Source organism: Chlorocebus sabaeus, chromosome 22, assembly GCF_047675955.1.
Source record: "Chlorocebus sabaeus isolate Y175 chromosome 22, mChlSab1.0.hap1, whole genome shotgun sequence".
Taxonomy (NCBI): Eukaryota; Metazoa; Chordata; class Mammalia; order Primates; family Cercopithecidae; genus Chlorocebus; species Chlorocebus sabaeus.
Window position 1 is genome coordinate 19694339 of NC_132925.1, and position 16763 is coordinate 19711101.

Sequence of the window (16763 nt, forward strand, 5' to 3'; positions counted from 1 at the left end):
CCCTACCGTTCCTTCCAAAACATGAGTGCTTCCACTCCAGCATTCTTGATCCCTTTACCCTGCTGCTATACACTGAATGTTTATGTCCCCAAATTCATATGTTAAAATATGACCCCCAGAAAGTGATGATATTAGGTGGTGGGGCCTATGGCAGATGATTAGATCATGAGTGCAAAGTCCTCATGAATAGAATTTGTGCTTTTATAAAAGACACTCCAGAGAGTTCCCTTGCCCCTTTTATCACGTAAGGACACAGCAAAACAGTGTCATCTATGAACCAGAAAGTGGGTTCTCACTAGACACTCAATCTGCTGGCACCTTGATCTTGAACTTCCTAGACTCATGAACACTAAGAAATTGCTGTTCTTTATAAGCCTACAGTATTTTTGCTATAGCAGCCCTAATAACTAAGACACCCACAATTGCTTTTTCACAGCACTCAAATCTGAAATTATAAAATTTATTTTTAACGTTTATCACCTATCTGTCCACACTAGAATGTGAGTTCAATAAGATAAGACCTCCACTCTCTAATTCACCACTGTATCTCCAATACTCAGAACATTTCCTAACAATTTGTAAGTGTTCAATAGGTATATCTAATGAATGAATTGCCCTGAGAAATACAATCAAGAGATAATTTTCTTTGAGAGGCATGGAAAAAACAGGAAGGCAATTCTGGTGAACACTGGAAGAGGATTCCGCCTGACCTTCCCTTCGTTTAGGGTGGCAAATCTGAGGCTCTTGAGAGACTACAAATCTTGTACAAGTAGGAGGCACAGAGGACCAGCCCAGGAGCTGATTAGAGAGGCTTGTACACACCACACACAACAGAGACACACACAGGCTGGGCACAGTGGCTCACACCTGTAACCCCAGCATTTTGGGAGGCCGAGGCAGGTGGATCACGAGGTCAGGAGATGGAGACCATCCTGGCTAACACGGTGAAACCCCATCTCTACTAAAAATACAAAAAATTAGCCGGGCGTGGTGGTGGGTGCCTGTAGTCCCAGCTATGGGAGGCTGAGGCAGGAGAATGGCGTGAACCTGTGAGGCAGAGCTTGCAGTGAGCAGAGATCGCGCCACTGCACTCCAGCCTGGGCGACAGAGCGAGACTCTGTCTCAAAAAAACAAAATCAAAAACAACAAACAGACACACACACACATACACAAAGACATGCTGTGTTAGCCTATGTGAAAGGGAAAGTTGTATTCAAGGCAAGGACCAACAGATTAAATGTTTAAACATTCTTCTGTATAGTAAGCCAAAATATCATAAGGATAAATGTACAAATAGAATGCTGAGGAGCATCCAAAATAATATATCTATTACATTATTCTGTTAATATATATATCACATTATTCTGTTATATACATTACAGGTCATAAGAGGAATCTGAAACTCTCTGAAGCCCTGCCCAAATGTAGGAAGCCATTTAGCGCTGTTCAGGATGTCTAGGATTGGTAATTCTTGACACGTGAATGAATGACTGCCTTGGTTCAGCTGTTCTTTTTCTAAATCATTTTTAACAAGTACATTTAATGGCCATTACTGTTTTATTCATGTTAGGTTATCATTATTGCAGTTAACCTCACATTTACTTTGCTAGTATCCTTCTCTGAAAATGTTTGACATTTTAGTTGGTTTTGATTTGTCTTTCTGGTGACACTCCATTAATAATAACTTAAATATGAATAGTCCTTTTCAGCTTACAAAGAATTCATATTATCATTTGTACCTCTGAACAGCTTTGAGGGATAGACAGAGATTATAATTTCTATTTTATAGGTAAGAAAATTGAGGCTTAGTTAAGATAAGGGACTTGTCCAGGGTCATAGGCATGAAGAATGGCAGAGTCAAAACTTAAATACAAGTCTTTTGACTTCTTTGACAGTGCTTTTGTCATATGACATGACATCCATCACTAAGCCAGCCTGGCTGGCAAAGATCCAATGTTTACATATGTTTAGATATGCTTATGTTCAAGAACACAAACACACACACACCCAGCTGTCAAACAAATAGAAATCAAAGAAAATATTAAGGAGAACTCACAATATTATTGTGCTCCACATTCCCAGAAAGAGAGGCATGAAAACCCACTATCACAATTTCTTCCCAGCAAAAGTTCGCAGGTTCCTTCTTTCTCGCCAGGTGTTTGTATAAAGTTACCCAAATTTGATGTTCTTTCTAGTGATTTGGGAGAACCATCACACCACTTTGACCACCAAAAATATCCTCAGGGACAGGAGAAAAATTAGTAGGAATAAGTAAAGCGGTAAATTCTAACTAGGGCCCTTACATAAATATTCAAGTTAAAACTGAACAAAGTTTATTTAGATAAAGAGCCAGAGAAATGGCAGATGGCAGACCTAAGGAGCTGGTTTAGAGGAGAGAAAGGCCAAGCCTATGAGAGGAAATAATTCAACTGGTATTCTTCCAGGCATTTCATCTCCTTCCAGTTTTCCAGTATTTCATTAGATTGTCCTGGTTTAAAGATTGTTAAGTATAATCCAACACATCCACTGAATTGATGGAAGGGTGAAGGGCCAAACATGCTAACTTATTATTACAGACTTTACCACTAGTCTGGGGTTCAATAATCAAATTCATTCATCCCCAAAAGTAGAATTAAGCACCAGCTTATACATTACCAGATATTACCACACATTTCTGGTATGGACTAACACTTTCAGATCTCTAGTAACTGTCTTGCAGACATTGAATGTTAGAGCTAAACAAGACTTAAGAGAACCTCCAAGTCTTATTTTAATAAACGAAGAACTTAAAGAAATCTGTTTAGATACACATAACTAGACAAGAAATAAGTACTGATCTTTGAGTGAAAAAAGCAATAAATAGAAGTGTGTATAGTATACTGCAACTTATGTTTGAAAGGGATGTATATTATATGTGCATATCCACAGACTATCTGAAAAATATGAGGAAAAATTGTTGCTTCAAATATAAGGGATTTTAGATACTGGAGAACAGAAGTAGGAGGAAAATTTACTTTTTGCTAGATATCCTTTGCCACTCAATAACAGTTTACACATCTGTCACCCCTACTAAGAGTACAAACTTCCTTGTTGGTAACGCCCACTGACCATATTATATTCATCTTAGTATTCCCAAATGGGCCTAGCAACTGTTTCTTCATTTTTTCAGAGGAAAAATGATTAGTTAGTATATTTAGAAAAATTGTAAAGCATTGAACTTTGTGATAGGGATTCATTTTAAGTATTTTCTTAGGTGCTTTTTATTAACCAATCTTTTTGTGGGCTGTTTACACTCTTGGCATTACCCTTGAATAGGATATTGCAAAATCAATGCACATTTTCTAAGAAGTGGAAAACTATGATCCAGAATTAAGTAAGACAAACGCAAAGAAAACAACTGCTGTGAGAATGGAAATTGAATTATTTATAGACAGAAGTTTTTTCAAAGTTTTCCAGAAGACACTTACATTAAAAATTGTGAGAAACTTGCCACTTCTCTCTCTCTCTCTAGCATTATGATGACATGCCCCTTAAGATTCAAATTTTCATTAAGTCCCTTAATAAAGTGTGAGCATGTAATGGGTGTGTATGCCCAGTGTTAGTACTACAGGGGACGGGGCTGGGCAGGCAAAATATTGAACAGACCTAAGTGTGTACCACACTGGCCCTCTAGTGTGCATTTGCCAACAATGCACTTATCTGGCTGTCTGGTTTTAGGCCTAGGGCGTTTCCAAACAGAGGTCTTTTCAAGCTGGTTTTTATAAACAGATAAGCCCCATTTATATTAATTCTGTTTACTGCCAATTTGTAAAGAGTGCTATTAATGGGCTTAGAAACAGCATATTCTTATCAATAGTTAAACATCTCCCTCGTATTTATACAACTAATTTGCTTCGTAAACTCCTTTCTTTCATAAAAAGACAAAGATAGACTTTAATGGTCCAATTAACCAATTTCTAAACCAATGAATTCATAGTATTTAAATACAAGAAATAAAGGTGCATAATTATGATAGGGATTTTTAAAATATTTCATACTGTCACATGAAGAAGCATTTTTCTCTTCAATTCAGAAGACTTCTGCAGTCTTTGTTGCAGTTTGCTCTTTACATTTACATTTGTTTGTGACTACATCAAAGCAGCCCTCATCTGGCAGATGAAAAATCTCTACTGTAGCATAAAGCCTATAAATTATTAACTGTTTCCATTTAGAATATAATTTTGGCACTTACTAACAAAGCCTAACTTGTCAGCAGTTTTAGCTCCTTTTATCAGAATGTATTCTGTTAGGATTAGATTTCATGCAAATGTAGACTGCCCAAACTAACAGTGGCTTAAAGAAGATAGAACTTCACTTCTCTCTTGGGTAAACAAAGTCCAGATTTAAGGACTGGTATGGCATCTTGTATTCAACCAGGACTGAGGTTTCTTCTAGCTAGTTTTGTCATCCTCTGTGCACTGCATTCACCTCATGGTCCAAGATGTGTGGTTTGTTTCCAGCAACATGTCAGCAATCCAGCCAGAAGGAAGGAGGAAGGGGAAGACATGCCCACTCCTTTTTAGGATTCTTCCTGGAAGGTACACCCATGACAACTACACACAATTGGCCAGAATGGCTGAAATGGCCCTGCCTGGCTGTAATGTCTTCATTCTGGGCTGCTCTACTCCCAGGTGAAGATGGGAAAACAGGGGAAGAAAGGCAGAATTGATATGAGGGACAACCAGTAGTCTCTCCCATAGTCTGTGTTCCCACCAATTGCCTTTATTTGACAGATTCCACTCTTCTCTATTTTTCATTTGTTTGTTTTCTATAGAAAGGTAGCATTTTCCTTTTCATTTGCCTTCTATCATGAAGTTCTGATGTTAAAGACTGTTTCCCTTTTATTCCCCGCTTCTATCTCTAAATAAACTTAAGTCACCTGGCCTTGCAGAGTTTCACCAAGTTGGTGCATTGGTTCCTCCCACAGGTGATGGCTGTGCTGCCTGGCCCTCTGCAGCTGCTGGGAGTGCTGCTTACCATTTCCCTGAGCTCCATCAGGCTCATTCAGGCTGGTGCCTACTATGGGATCAAGCCGCTGCCACCTCAAATTCCTCCTCAGATGCCACCACAAATTCCACAGTACCAGCCCCTGGGTCAGCAAGTACCTCACATGCCTTTGGCCAAAGATGGCCTTGCCATGGGCAAGGAGATGCCCCACTTGCAGTATGGCAAAGAGTATCCGCACCTACCCCAATATATGAAGGAAATTCAACCGGCGCCAAGAATGGGCAAGGAAGCAGTACCCAAGAAAGGCAAAGGTAATATCACACTCCCAGGCTGTTATAAAACAACAGCTTTCCCAACCTCTAAATTATGGGATCAGAGGGGGAAGATCTATTTGAGAAACTTTAGTTTTAGAATTTGTTATTGGCATGTTTAAAATGCCTACTGTGTTCTAAACCATATTCTTGAAAAGTTCAAACCTTGAAGATACAGATAAGATTACCATTTATGTTTTGCTTTATTATTTTAACTAGCATCATATGAAATAAAATATGTTAAATCACAAACAGTCTATCCTCTTATTATTTATTTATTCAAACATTCAGCAACTATCTATAGGGAGCACCTATTTGTGTCAGGCTCTGGGCCAGATGCTGGGAGCTAAAGCAGTGAAAACAAAGAAAGGTGACAAGTCAGTCTTCTGAACTAAGAGAACAATGTTGTAAGGACCTGTTGTTAGCTCTGGGCCAGATGCTGGGAGCTAAAGCAGTGAAAACAAAGAAAGGTGACAAGTCAGTCTTCTGAACTAAGAGAACAATGTTGTAAGGACCTGCTGTGTTAAAAGAAAAGTCACATGAAAGCATTTTGCGAACAAAGTATTAGATAAGTGCAAGTGTTTTTAATACTACTCTAATTACATATGTCAATCAATAGATCAACAGAAGGAAACTAAGAGTACAGACTGCATCTAGGGATGACACCTGAAAATCTCTCCTGTTGCTTTCTTGGCATATTTATTTAGCACCTACAAAATGCCCCTCAGTGTGATAGACACTTGACAATAAATTCATTTGGTTTGTCTGGAGTTCTCAGAAACCTAGCATTTGCTGCATCAGAGGAGCAATTACCTTTGAGGAAGTGGAGCCAGTCCCACTAGTCCCTACAATGGCAGGAAGTTCCACCTCTGGAGAACTACTGGATTTGGAACTCAGAGGCCTAGATGCCTGGATGCCAGAAATGAGAGAGATCTAGTCATTTGACCTTTCTGAGCCTATTTTTCTTCATTTGTAAAATAAGATTGTTGAGAGAATCAGTGACATACATGCTAAGTAAAGTGCTGAGTAAATGCTAAAGCACCATAGGAAACTGGAGTTGCTACAACTGCTCATTCAACAAATCCTCAGTAAGAACAGAGTGTGTTCCAGGCACTGTGCTAGACACCAGGGATTCCTGATTCATCTCTCCTACTCTTCCCCAAATAACTCAATACAGTAACTACACAATTCACTGGTTAGAAATAGCATGCCTGAATAGTACTATAATGATATCTATTCACATAAAGAAAGTATTACAGACTTTCTTCTCTTTAGGAGCTCGTACTATACTTAGAAGATTATCTCAGACATTTCTTTTCCTTCCTTTATTGAATGGCTTGCCTGGCCTTTGGCACTTCTTGTACTTACTCTCATGGGTACTCATATTTTAAAAGAATATGAATTCTCTGTTTGTATTTTATTCCCGGACAGTAAGTCAGTGAAAAGTACAATGGTCAGGATTAAGGTGCTACTAGTGAAATAAGCATTATGCCAAGAAGATATTGGGACCATACATTTCATTTCTCCATGTTATCCATTAGTCCCAGCAGCATGGGAGATCCAGAGTTGTGTTTATCTGAAAGGCACAGCATGTTCATTATAACAGTGTGTGCTGTGTACTTCAATAACAATTTGAGAAACGGTGACACCTTTCACATTTAATCTTGTAGTGTGGCTGTCTTATTCTTATTCTTGTGTGTAGACAGGCAAGCAGAGATGCTCATGGCTTAAGGGACCCAGTCACGATCTCACGCCAAGACCAGAAAGATAAGCAGAGCTTCTTGCTCCTAAACCAAGCTCTCGACTTCATCCATACTGTTTATCATTCTAAAATATCTTACTCAGCTCTCCTACTTAAAAGCCAGATTTGCATATGAGAAAGTATTTGTTAAATTAATGAACTAATATTTGAGGCTTAGGAAATCCCATAGCACATTGAAGAAATTAAGCAAATCTACTGATTCTAAAGGTAAGATGTTACTGAACCACACATAAAATAAAATAACTCTATTATTTCCTTTTATATTCCACATCATACTGTATTTAAGCATAAGAGGAAACATTTTGACCATAAATTGTTATATTTAAAAACTTTGCCAGGCACAGAAAGAAAAATCCTGCATATTCTCACTTAAATGTGGAATCTAAAACAATCGAACTCATAGAAACCCAGAGGAGAACGGTGGTTACCAGAGGCCCTGGGGTAGGGTAGGAGGGAGAGAATGGAGAGATGATGATGAAAGGTTTAAAGCCTCAGTTAGGCAGGAGAAATAAGTTGTTTTTTGGATATCTATTGCATAGCATAGTGAGTATAGTTAATAATAATGTATTACACACTTCAAAATCACTGACAGAGTAAATTTCAAATTTCTCAACAGATAAAAATAAGTATTTGAAGTGATAGATATATTTAGCTTGATTTAATTACTCCACATGTATTCATGACTCATAGTATCACTTTGTACCCCATAAATAAAATACAACTATAATTTGGATAATGACTCCAATGTTGTTTAAAATACACACACACACACACACACACACAGAACAAATGAGATGAAAATATATAGACATGTTAAGTGGTTATCTCTGAGTAGTGGTCTTATAGGCAAATTTGATTTTTCTTTATACATCTTTGAATCTTCCAAATTCACTATAATAAACACACCATAGTATCTACAAGTTTTATACTTGGAAAAATGTTTCTTCATTACTTTTTAGCTTCTTTACTTAACTAATGCTCACACAAGCAGCTTCACGTATCAGTTATCAAAAAAATCTCAAATACTTAAAAAAAAATTGTCAGCTTGATTTTTCTTTCTTATTTTTTTTTTTTCTTTTTGGAGACGGAGTTTCGCTTTTTCACCTAGGCTGGACTGCAGTGGTGCAATCTCGGCTCACTGCAACCTCTGCCTCCTGGGTTCAAGTGATTCTCCTGCCTCAGCCTCCCAAGTAGCTGGGACTACAGGCACATGTCACCACACCCAGCTAATTTCTGTATTTTTAGTAGAGATGGGGTTTTGCCATGTTGGCCAAGCTGGTCTCGAACTCCTGACTTCAGGTGATGCACCTGCCTGGGCCTTCCAAAGCTGTAGGATTACAGGCATGAGCCACCATACCCAGACTGATTTTTAAGTTCTAGAAGATAAGCATATTATTCCTAGTCTTTCCTCTTGATAAGTATTAGGCAAATGTGTCAGAAATAAATAATGGTTGTCAGTACTTCATTGATGCGAGAGACAATCTACTAATCAATCTCTCTCTCTCCTCCCATACCCCTTCTCTCTCTTCTCTTCCCAGTAGAAATACCATTAGCCAGTTTACGAGGGGAACAAGGTCCCCGTGGAGAGCCTGGCCCAAGAGGACCACCTGGGCCCCCTGGTTTGCCAGGTCATGGGATACCTGGAATTAAAGGAAAACCAGGGCCACAGGGATATCCAGGAGTTGGAAAGCCAGGTATGCCTGGAATGCCAGGGAAGCCAGGAGCCATGGGCATGCCTGGGGCAAAAGGAGAAATTGGACAGAAAGGGGAAATTGGGCCTATGGGGATCCCAGGACCACAAGGACCTCCAGGGCCTCATGGACTTCCTGGCATTGGGAAGCCAGGTGGGCCAGGGTTACCAGGGCAACCAGGACCAAAGGGTGATCGAGGACCCAAAGGACTACCAGGACCTCAAGGCCTTCGGGGTCCTAAAGGAGACAAGGGCTTCGGGATGCCAGGTGCACCAGGTGTAAAGGGCCCTCCAGGGATGCATGGCCCTCCCGGCCCTGTTGGACTGCCAGGAGTGGGCAAACCAGGAGTGACAGGCTTCCCTGGACCCCAGGGCCCCCTGGGAAAGCCAGGGGCTCCAGGAGAACCTGGGCCACAAGGCCCTATTGGGGTACCAGGGGTTCAAGGACCTCCTGGGATACCTGGAATTGGAAAGCCAGGCCAGGATGGGATCCCAGGCCAGCCAGGATTTCCAGGTGGCAAAGGGGAGCAAGGACTGCCAGGGTTACCAGGACCCCCAGGCCTTCCAGGGATTGGGAAACCAGGCTTCCCAGGACCCAAAGGTGACCGGGGCATGGGAGGTGTTCCTGGGGCTCTTGGACCAAGAGGGGAGAAAGGACCAATAGGTGCCCCAGGAATAGGGGGTCCTCCAGGTGAGCCAGGCCTGCCTGGAATCCCAGGTCCTATGGGCCCTCCAGGTGCTATTGGTTTTCCTGGACCCAAAGGAGAAGGTGGGATTGTAGGGCCACAGGGGCCACCAGGTCCCAAGGGTGAGCCAGGGCTTCAAGGCTTCCCAGGAAAGCCAGGTTTCCTTGGCGAAGTAGGGCCTCCTGGCATGAGGGGTTTGCCAGGTCCCATAGGGCCCAAGGGGGAAGCTGGGTTCAAAGGTGTGCCAGGACTCCCTGGTGTTCCAGGGCTTCTGGGACCTAAGGGAGAGCCAGGAATCCCAGGGGATCAGGGTTTACAGGGCCCCCCAGGTATCCCAGGGATTGGGGGCCCTAGTGGCCCCATTGGACCACCTGGGATTCCAGGCCCCAAAGGGGAGCCCGGCCTCCCAGGGCCCCCTGGGTTCCCTGGTGTAGGGAAACCCGGAGTGGCAGGACTTCATGGCCCCCCAGGGAAGCCTGGTGCTCTTGGTCCTCAAGGCCAGCCTGGCCTTCCAGGACCCCCAGGCCCTCCAGGACCCCCAGGACCCCCAGCCTTGATGCCCCCTACACCACCACCCCAGGGAGAGTATCTGCCAGATATGGGGCTGGGAATTGATGGCGTGAAACCCCCCCATGCCTACGGGGCTAAGAAAGGCAAGAACGGAGGGCCAGCCTACGAGATGCCTGCATTTACCGCCGAGCTAACCGCACCTTTCCCACCGGTGGGGGCCCCAGTGAAGTTTGACAAACTGCTCTATAACGGCAGACAGAACTACAACCCGCAGACGGGCATCTTCACCTGTGAGGTCCCTGGTGTCTACTACTTTGCATACCACGTTCACTGCAAGGGGGGCAACGTGTGGGTTGCTCTATTCAAGAACAACGAGCCCGTGATGTACACGTATGACGAGTACAAAAAGGGCTTCCTGGACCAGGCGTCTGGGAGTGCAGTGCTGCTGCTCAGGCCTGGAGACCGGGTGTTCCTCCAGATGCCCTCAGAACAGGCTGCAGGACTGTATGCCGGGCAGTATGTCCACTCCTCCTTTTCAGGATATTTATTGTATCCCATGTGAAAAAAAAGAAAAGAAAAGAAAAGAAAAGAAAAGAGATTTTATAGAAGAAAAGAAAATGATGCACCAAAAAATCCAAATGAAAAACGTAATTGCTTCAAAACATTTATATAGTTGGAGAGTTATATTTAAGTGAAAATTTGGACCATCGTGTACAAATAAAAACTAAGATGCATGTTTAATACTCCACACAGCAGCCTGTAATTGAGAATGATGGGATAGATTTATGTATCAAGTACTGACACTTGGTTGTACCCACTGGAATCATATTAGCTGTTATATGTTATATGCTTCCACAATAACCTGCTTATTCAGATCAGTCAAAATATATCAGTATGAAAGATCATAGCTAATGAAAGGCACTCACTCATATTGTTTACTTTAAAATATTTATAAATATGCCTTAAAGAAACATCAACGATAACAATTACATACCGTATTTACTTGCTTAATTTCCTCTGTATTTGTGTAGATACCTTGACATGGAATGTATGGTGGGGAGACCTGTAGTGTTACCGCCCCAGTAGGAGGGGGCCCTGGGGACCCTGGTAATGCTTTAGTCAAAGGGAAATCTCTCTCATATCAGAGGCTGTGTCTTTTAGTAACAGCAGTCCTCATCAGAATTGCGTGTCTGTTGTCTCTAAAAGAATGGGTGAACCAATCGGCCATCGTGAATTTACTCAGTGCCTTCTCTGTACCTAGCACTGGGTAAAACACTTTCATGGAGCATTAGACAGTAACCCTCAAGGAGCTAGAGAACCAGACGGGAGACATGAGCAGTAATTAACTCACCAGAGTTTCTATTTCATCTTTTTTTTTTTTTCTGTGACTTATTTTTCTATTTTCTTTCCTCCATGTAATTTTCACTATGGCCCGACTAATATAAACACCTGGAAATTATAAGGAAAAAAAACTCTTCCTCCAATTGAACTTTCCAAATTTGTGGAATATTTATTTGTAATAGCAATTATCAGTTATGCTTATATAGCATTAAAAATTCTCCTCCTTTGACCACACACACAACCACAGTGTGGTTCTAATCATGGAGATATCAGTAATTTTTAGTAACTGTGAATTTTGAAGACATATCTCTGTTTAGTATGTATGCAAATTGATGTATAATCTGAGGTTCCAAAGTCAATTTTTTTTTTTTTTTTTGAGATTCAGTCTCACTCTGTCACCCAGGCTGGAGTGCAGTAGCACGATATTGGCTTACTGCAACCTCCACCTCCTGGGTTCAAGCAATTGTCCTGTCTTAGCCTCCCGAGTACTGGGACTACAGTCTTGCGCCACCATGCCTGGCTAATTTTTGCATATTTAGTAAAGATGGGTTTTCGCCATGTTGGCCAGGCTGGTCTCGAACTCCTGGCCTCAAGTGATTCACCTGCCTCAGCCTTCCAAAGTGCTGGGATTGCAGGCGTGAGCCACCGCACCCAGTCAGTCAATTTTCAAAATCCAAGCCATACTTTATTGGTGAGGGGGGAGTTTCAGAATTACACAGAAAAATTAATGTTTGAAAAAAATAATTCTGAAATTTCAAATTTAAAAACGGATGTGCTGCTTCCGGGTATAGGAAGTAAAATTATAGGAAAAGAACTGTTTCTTTAGAAGTGGACTGTAGAAGGGCAATGTAGAATGTCAAAGGGCAACAAGAGCCCGTATTTTTAATGTCATCCTGTACTCGGCACAAATCAAAGGCCAATACAAGTCTAAAAAGGAGAAATAAATATTTTTCCAGGTTTTTGCTTGGGCACATACTAACTGCTTTGGGCATCCTAATCTGATCTCAAAACACCAAAAACCCATTTTGAGCTTGCTATTTGCCTGCTGCTGACTCTATTAGTCACTTGGAGCAATAATGTGGGGTTATGGTGGTGGAATCTTGTATCTTTTTGTCAAAAATAAAACCGTGAGTTAAGGGGATAGATATAGATGGAAAAATACACAAATAAATACGGTATGAAAACACATAGAAATGTGTCTTTGTCAAATCTGAATCATTATTACCATCACAAAAATCCTTCTCTTGGCCAATATCTCATTTCCCTATACAGTATACAAGCACCATTTCTTCTCAATTTTTAAGAAGAGAAATTAGTCCATTACCACAGGGGTTCTTAGTCACTACTAATTATACAACAATCTTTTCCCAACAAAAAGATGACCTCCACAACCTTTGTTTTCAAAGCAGACAGCATTTATGTGGCCAAATATCCTTTGGGTTGTTCTTGAGGATACTGGTTTTGGGCTGATGACTATGGGGGAAACATGGATCCACTGGGCTCCTTCTGCTAAACAGCCACATTGAAATGGTTTAAAAGCAAGTCAGATAAGATGATTTGTAAAATTGTATTTATCTGTACATGTATGGGCTTTTAATTCCCACCAAGCAAGAGAGAAATTATCTTTTTAGTTAAAACCAAATTTCACTTTTCAAAATATCTTCCAACTTATTTATTGGTTGTTACTCAATTGCCTATATATATATGTGTGTGTGTGTGTGTATGCGTGTGCATGTGTGTGTATGTGTATTATCAGACATAGGTTTCTAACTTTTAGACAGAAGAGGAGCAACATCTATGCCAAATACTGTGCATTCTACAATGGTGCTAATCTCAGACCTAAATGATACTCCATTTAATTTAAAAAAGAGTTTTAAATAATTATCTATGTGCCTGTATTTCCCTTTTGAGTGCTGCACAACATGTTAACATATTAGTATAAAAGCAGATGAAACAACCACATGTTCTAAAGTCTAGGGATTGTGCTATAATCCCTATTTAGTTCAAAATTAACCAGAATTCTCCCATGTGAAATGGACCAAACTAGTATTATTGTTATGTAAATACAGAGTTTTAATGCAGTATGACATCCCACAGGGGAGAAAAATGTCTGTAGTGGGTGACTGGTATCAAATATTTTACAGAATACAATGAACGGTGAACAGACTGGTAACTTGTTTGAGTTTCCATGACAGATTTGAGACTTGTCAATAGTAAATCATTTCTGTATTTAAATTTTTGTACTGATTTCAAAACCATCATTAAATATCTTTAAAAGTGTGTTTCTCATCTTGTTCATATCATTCAGTTGATGCTGAACCTCACAAGCATTTTTAAATTCCTACTCTTATGAATTAGCTGCTGAAATAGAGACCTAAAATAAGTATAGCTTACATGAAACAATTTATTCCTCTTTGACATAAGAGCTCCTAGGATAAGCAGTCTAGGACTCACATGGTAGTTCCAATCAGGGCCCCAGGCTCCTTCCATCTTATTGCTGTTCTACCTCAAGGCTGTTGCCCTCATCTCCATAGTCCAGGATACTAACCATCAGTCACATTCTATCCCCAGGGAGGATGAACAAAGTAGGAAGGACAGGACATGCTTTTTGCTTTAAAGAACTCAACCTAGTAGCTGCTTGGATCACTCTCTCCCACATCCCTTGGCTCCAGATTTAGTCACATGACCACAAGAGGCTGTAAGGAAGTGTAGGAAATTGAATAGTCTATGTAACCATATGCCCAGCTAAAAATCAGGGGTTCTATTTTTAGTAGTATGGGAGAAGAGAGAATCCATATTAGGGAATAATTAGCTGCTGCATCTGCCACTTCCATTACAAAAGAAAAAATGGTCATGGACTTCTCTTTTCCTGCAAGAGACCAATCTTCAAATACTCCATTCTATTTCACTCTGCCACAAAAAAAAAGCCAAATATTTTGAGGGGAGATAGTGGTGAGTGGAGGTAAAGGGAAAAAGCAGACCTGTTTGAACAGCCTAAGGGTCTTAGTAAGACCCTGAGAATTATTTTGTGATGACTTACCAATCCCAGAATGATCATAACTTACCATGTCTAAAATATTACAAAGGGATTATTCAAATCATTCAATAAGCAAGTATGTACCACCAGTCTATGGCTGGTTAACTTACCTATTTAAACCATCAGGCTACAACTTCCATTCCCATACAGCCCAGTTAGTTTGGTTTTATTTCATAGCCAAATACACTTCCCTCACAGTCATCTTATTGGCATAGAGTGTTGTCACAAAAGTGAATGGAAGAATAGATAGAGGAAATGGAGGCAGGGAAGAAGAAATGGAGGCAGGGAAGAATAAATGGTTAGAATTTGTAATGCTGAACAGCAGGGCAAATCTATCATCACTGTTACTAAATAAAGGAAATCAAAATATATATCTTACAATGGGTGTATAGTATCCTTTTATATTAAAACAGAACACAAATAAAGTAGCCCCTACTTGGTGCCTGATACTACTAAGCAATGTGAGGCATACAAAAGGACAGAAAACATAACTCTTCTCCTTAAAAAATTATCTTCTGGGCCAGGTGTGGTGGCTTACACCTGTAATCCCAGCACTTTAGGAGGCTGAGGCGGGCGGATCACGAGGTCAAGAGATCGAGACCATCCTGGCCAACCTGGTGAAACCCTGTCTCTACTAAAAATACAAAAATTAGCTGGGGGTGATGGCACGTGCCTGTAGTCCCAGTTACTCAGAAGACTGAGGCAGGAGAATCGCTTGAACCCAGGAGGCAGAGGTTGCAGTGAGCCGAGATCAATCCACTGCACTCCAGCCTAGCACCAGAGCAAGACCGTGTTTAAAAAAAAAAAAAAAAAAAAAATTATCTTCTGCTTGGAGGATATCAAGATGTTTGTTAAACAGAAGATTGATTTCCAAGAGCGGAGCCTGCACAGAGCAGGGTGTTATGTTGTTGACTGGATTCATACGTGCTAGAGAAATTCAGAAAGAGAGACAGTTCCATGCTGCCCTCTTCCTGGGAATACCTTCTCTGACCTGTCTGCTGGGTAAACTCCTCACCCTTCAGGGTCATTTTCTCCCCCACATCACCAACCTGCCTCACACATGCCTCTGTCCCTTCACTTTTTCTGCTTTGTAACTGAACCACTTGTCATCTTCCCTATTACAGTATAAGCTTCTGTGAGCAGGCTAGTTCTTTCATTTTTTCATGCACAGCCCATTATCGAGTAGTGGTCTAATACCAGGATGAGGAAAGAACAAATCCCTGAAGAATGCTGTGGGGTGAGGGGTGGGGGCAGGGAGTCCTAAACTGGATATGAGTTTAGACCAAATGGCAGGAAATTCTCTTCGAGCTCAGGTATTCAAGATTATGTAGAAGCTAACTGTGGGATAAAAAATTCAGATTGTTGGAGAGGTGATTTTTAAAGATATGTAGAATTTGGAGAGAGGGATCATGAAAATATCCCAAGAGAAACAGCTTCTCCTCCTCTAATTGAGAGGAGAAAACTAAGTGTGTATGTGTATGTGTCTTGAGTGGCAGGCAGAAAGGAAGTTGAGCTCAGGGAAATGGTCTGACTAGATCAGAGCATCTACCCAAGGACTAGTAAAGGAAATTAATTTAATAACTAAAGGAAGGTCAGTCAAGTGACACAGTGCTTCACATACAGGGAAGAGACATTTCTATTTTTAATATGCAATAAGACACAGTAGGTCTTTAAGTGGGAAAATGGTATAAAAATAGGTATTTTGGAAAAATTATTTTGATGACGCTATGAAGCTGACACTGAAGAAGGCAGGTTACACGTATTAAAACCAATTATGAGACCAGACCATCTTTTATGCAGAAATGAAATATTGGGTGATGGTGAAGGACCCTAAGTAGACCTTGCAAGTGAGGAAGTAGAAGAAGGTAGGTTCAGGTGTCAGGGTTTAAGGGCTGCAGGACAATGAAGCTGTTTCAGGGCCTCAGAACTGGGATGATGAAGAATGGAAAAACTGAAGAGCTAGCTGAAAGACTGAATTGAACTTGGGGACAATACTAGATGGCCTTATAAGACAGAAGGAAGCTTGGCCCCAAAAGAAGGAAACTTGGTCCCAAATGGCAGTTTCCTCCCATTGACAAACTTGGAAAATAGGGATGGTGCCATCAACAGAAGTGGGTAGGCCATTAGTAGAACCCATGCCAGGCAGGATACAGGGGAAGACACCCAGTTTGCTTATAGACTTGTTGAATCTGACCTGATAGTGGGTTTTTTAGTTTGCTAGGGCCACCATTCATGAAGTGCCACACACTGGGTAGGCTTAAATAACATACTTTATCACAGTCCTGGGGCTAGAAGTTCAAGATCAAGGTGTCAGCAGGGTTGGTTTCTTCTGAGGCCTCTCTCTTTGGCTCACAGATGGTCATCATTTATCTATGTCTTCACATAATCTTCCCCCTATCTGTGTCCTAATTTCTGCTTTTTATAAAGACATCAGTCATAC

At 41.0% G+C, this 16763-nt stretch overlaps 1 protein-coding gene across 6 annotated transcripts in view; it reads left to right on the forward strand.

Annotated features, from left to right (window-relative positions):
• COL8A1 (collagen type VIII alpha 1 chain) overlaps positions 1–13566 on the forward strand; it is a 150505-nt gene extending 136939 nt beyond the window's left edge. For 3 of the 6 annotated variants that reach the window (XM_073009676.1, XM_038003233.2, XM_038003235.2), the window contains 2 exons: positions 4967–5297; positions 8601–13566. In XM_073009676.1, coding sequence (XP_072865777.1) covers positions 4967–5297; positions 8601–10507 — 2238 coding nt within the window. In that variant the 3' untranslated portion in view covers positions 10508–13566. Of the gene's footprint in view, positions 1–4966; positions 5298–8597 lie in introns of all 6 variants that reach the window. The other 3 variants (XM_038003229.2, XM_038003234.2, XM_038003231.2) reach the window with 1 other exon arrangement.
• Positions 13567–16763: the final 3197 nt, after the last annotated feature.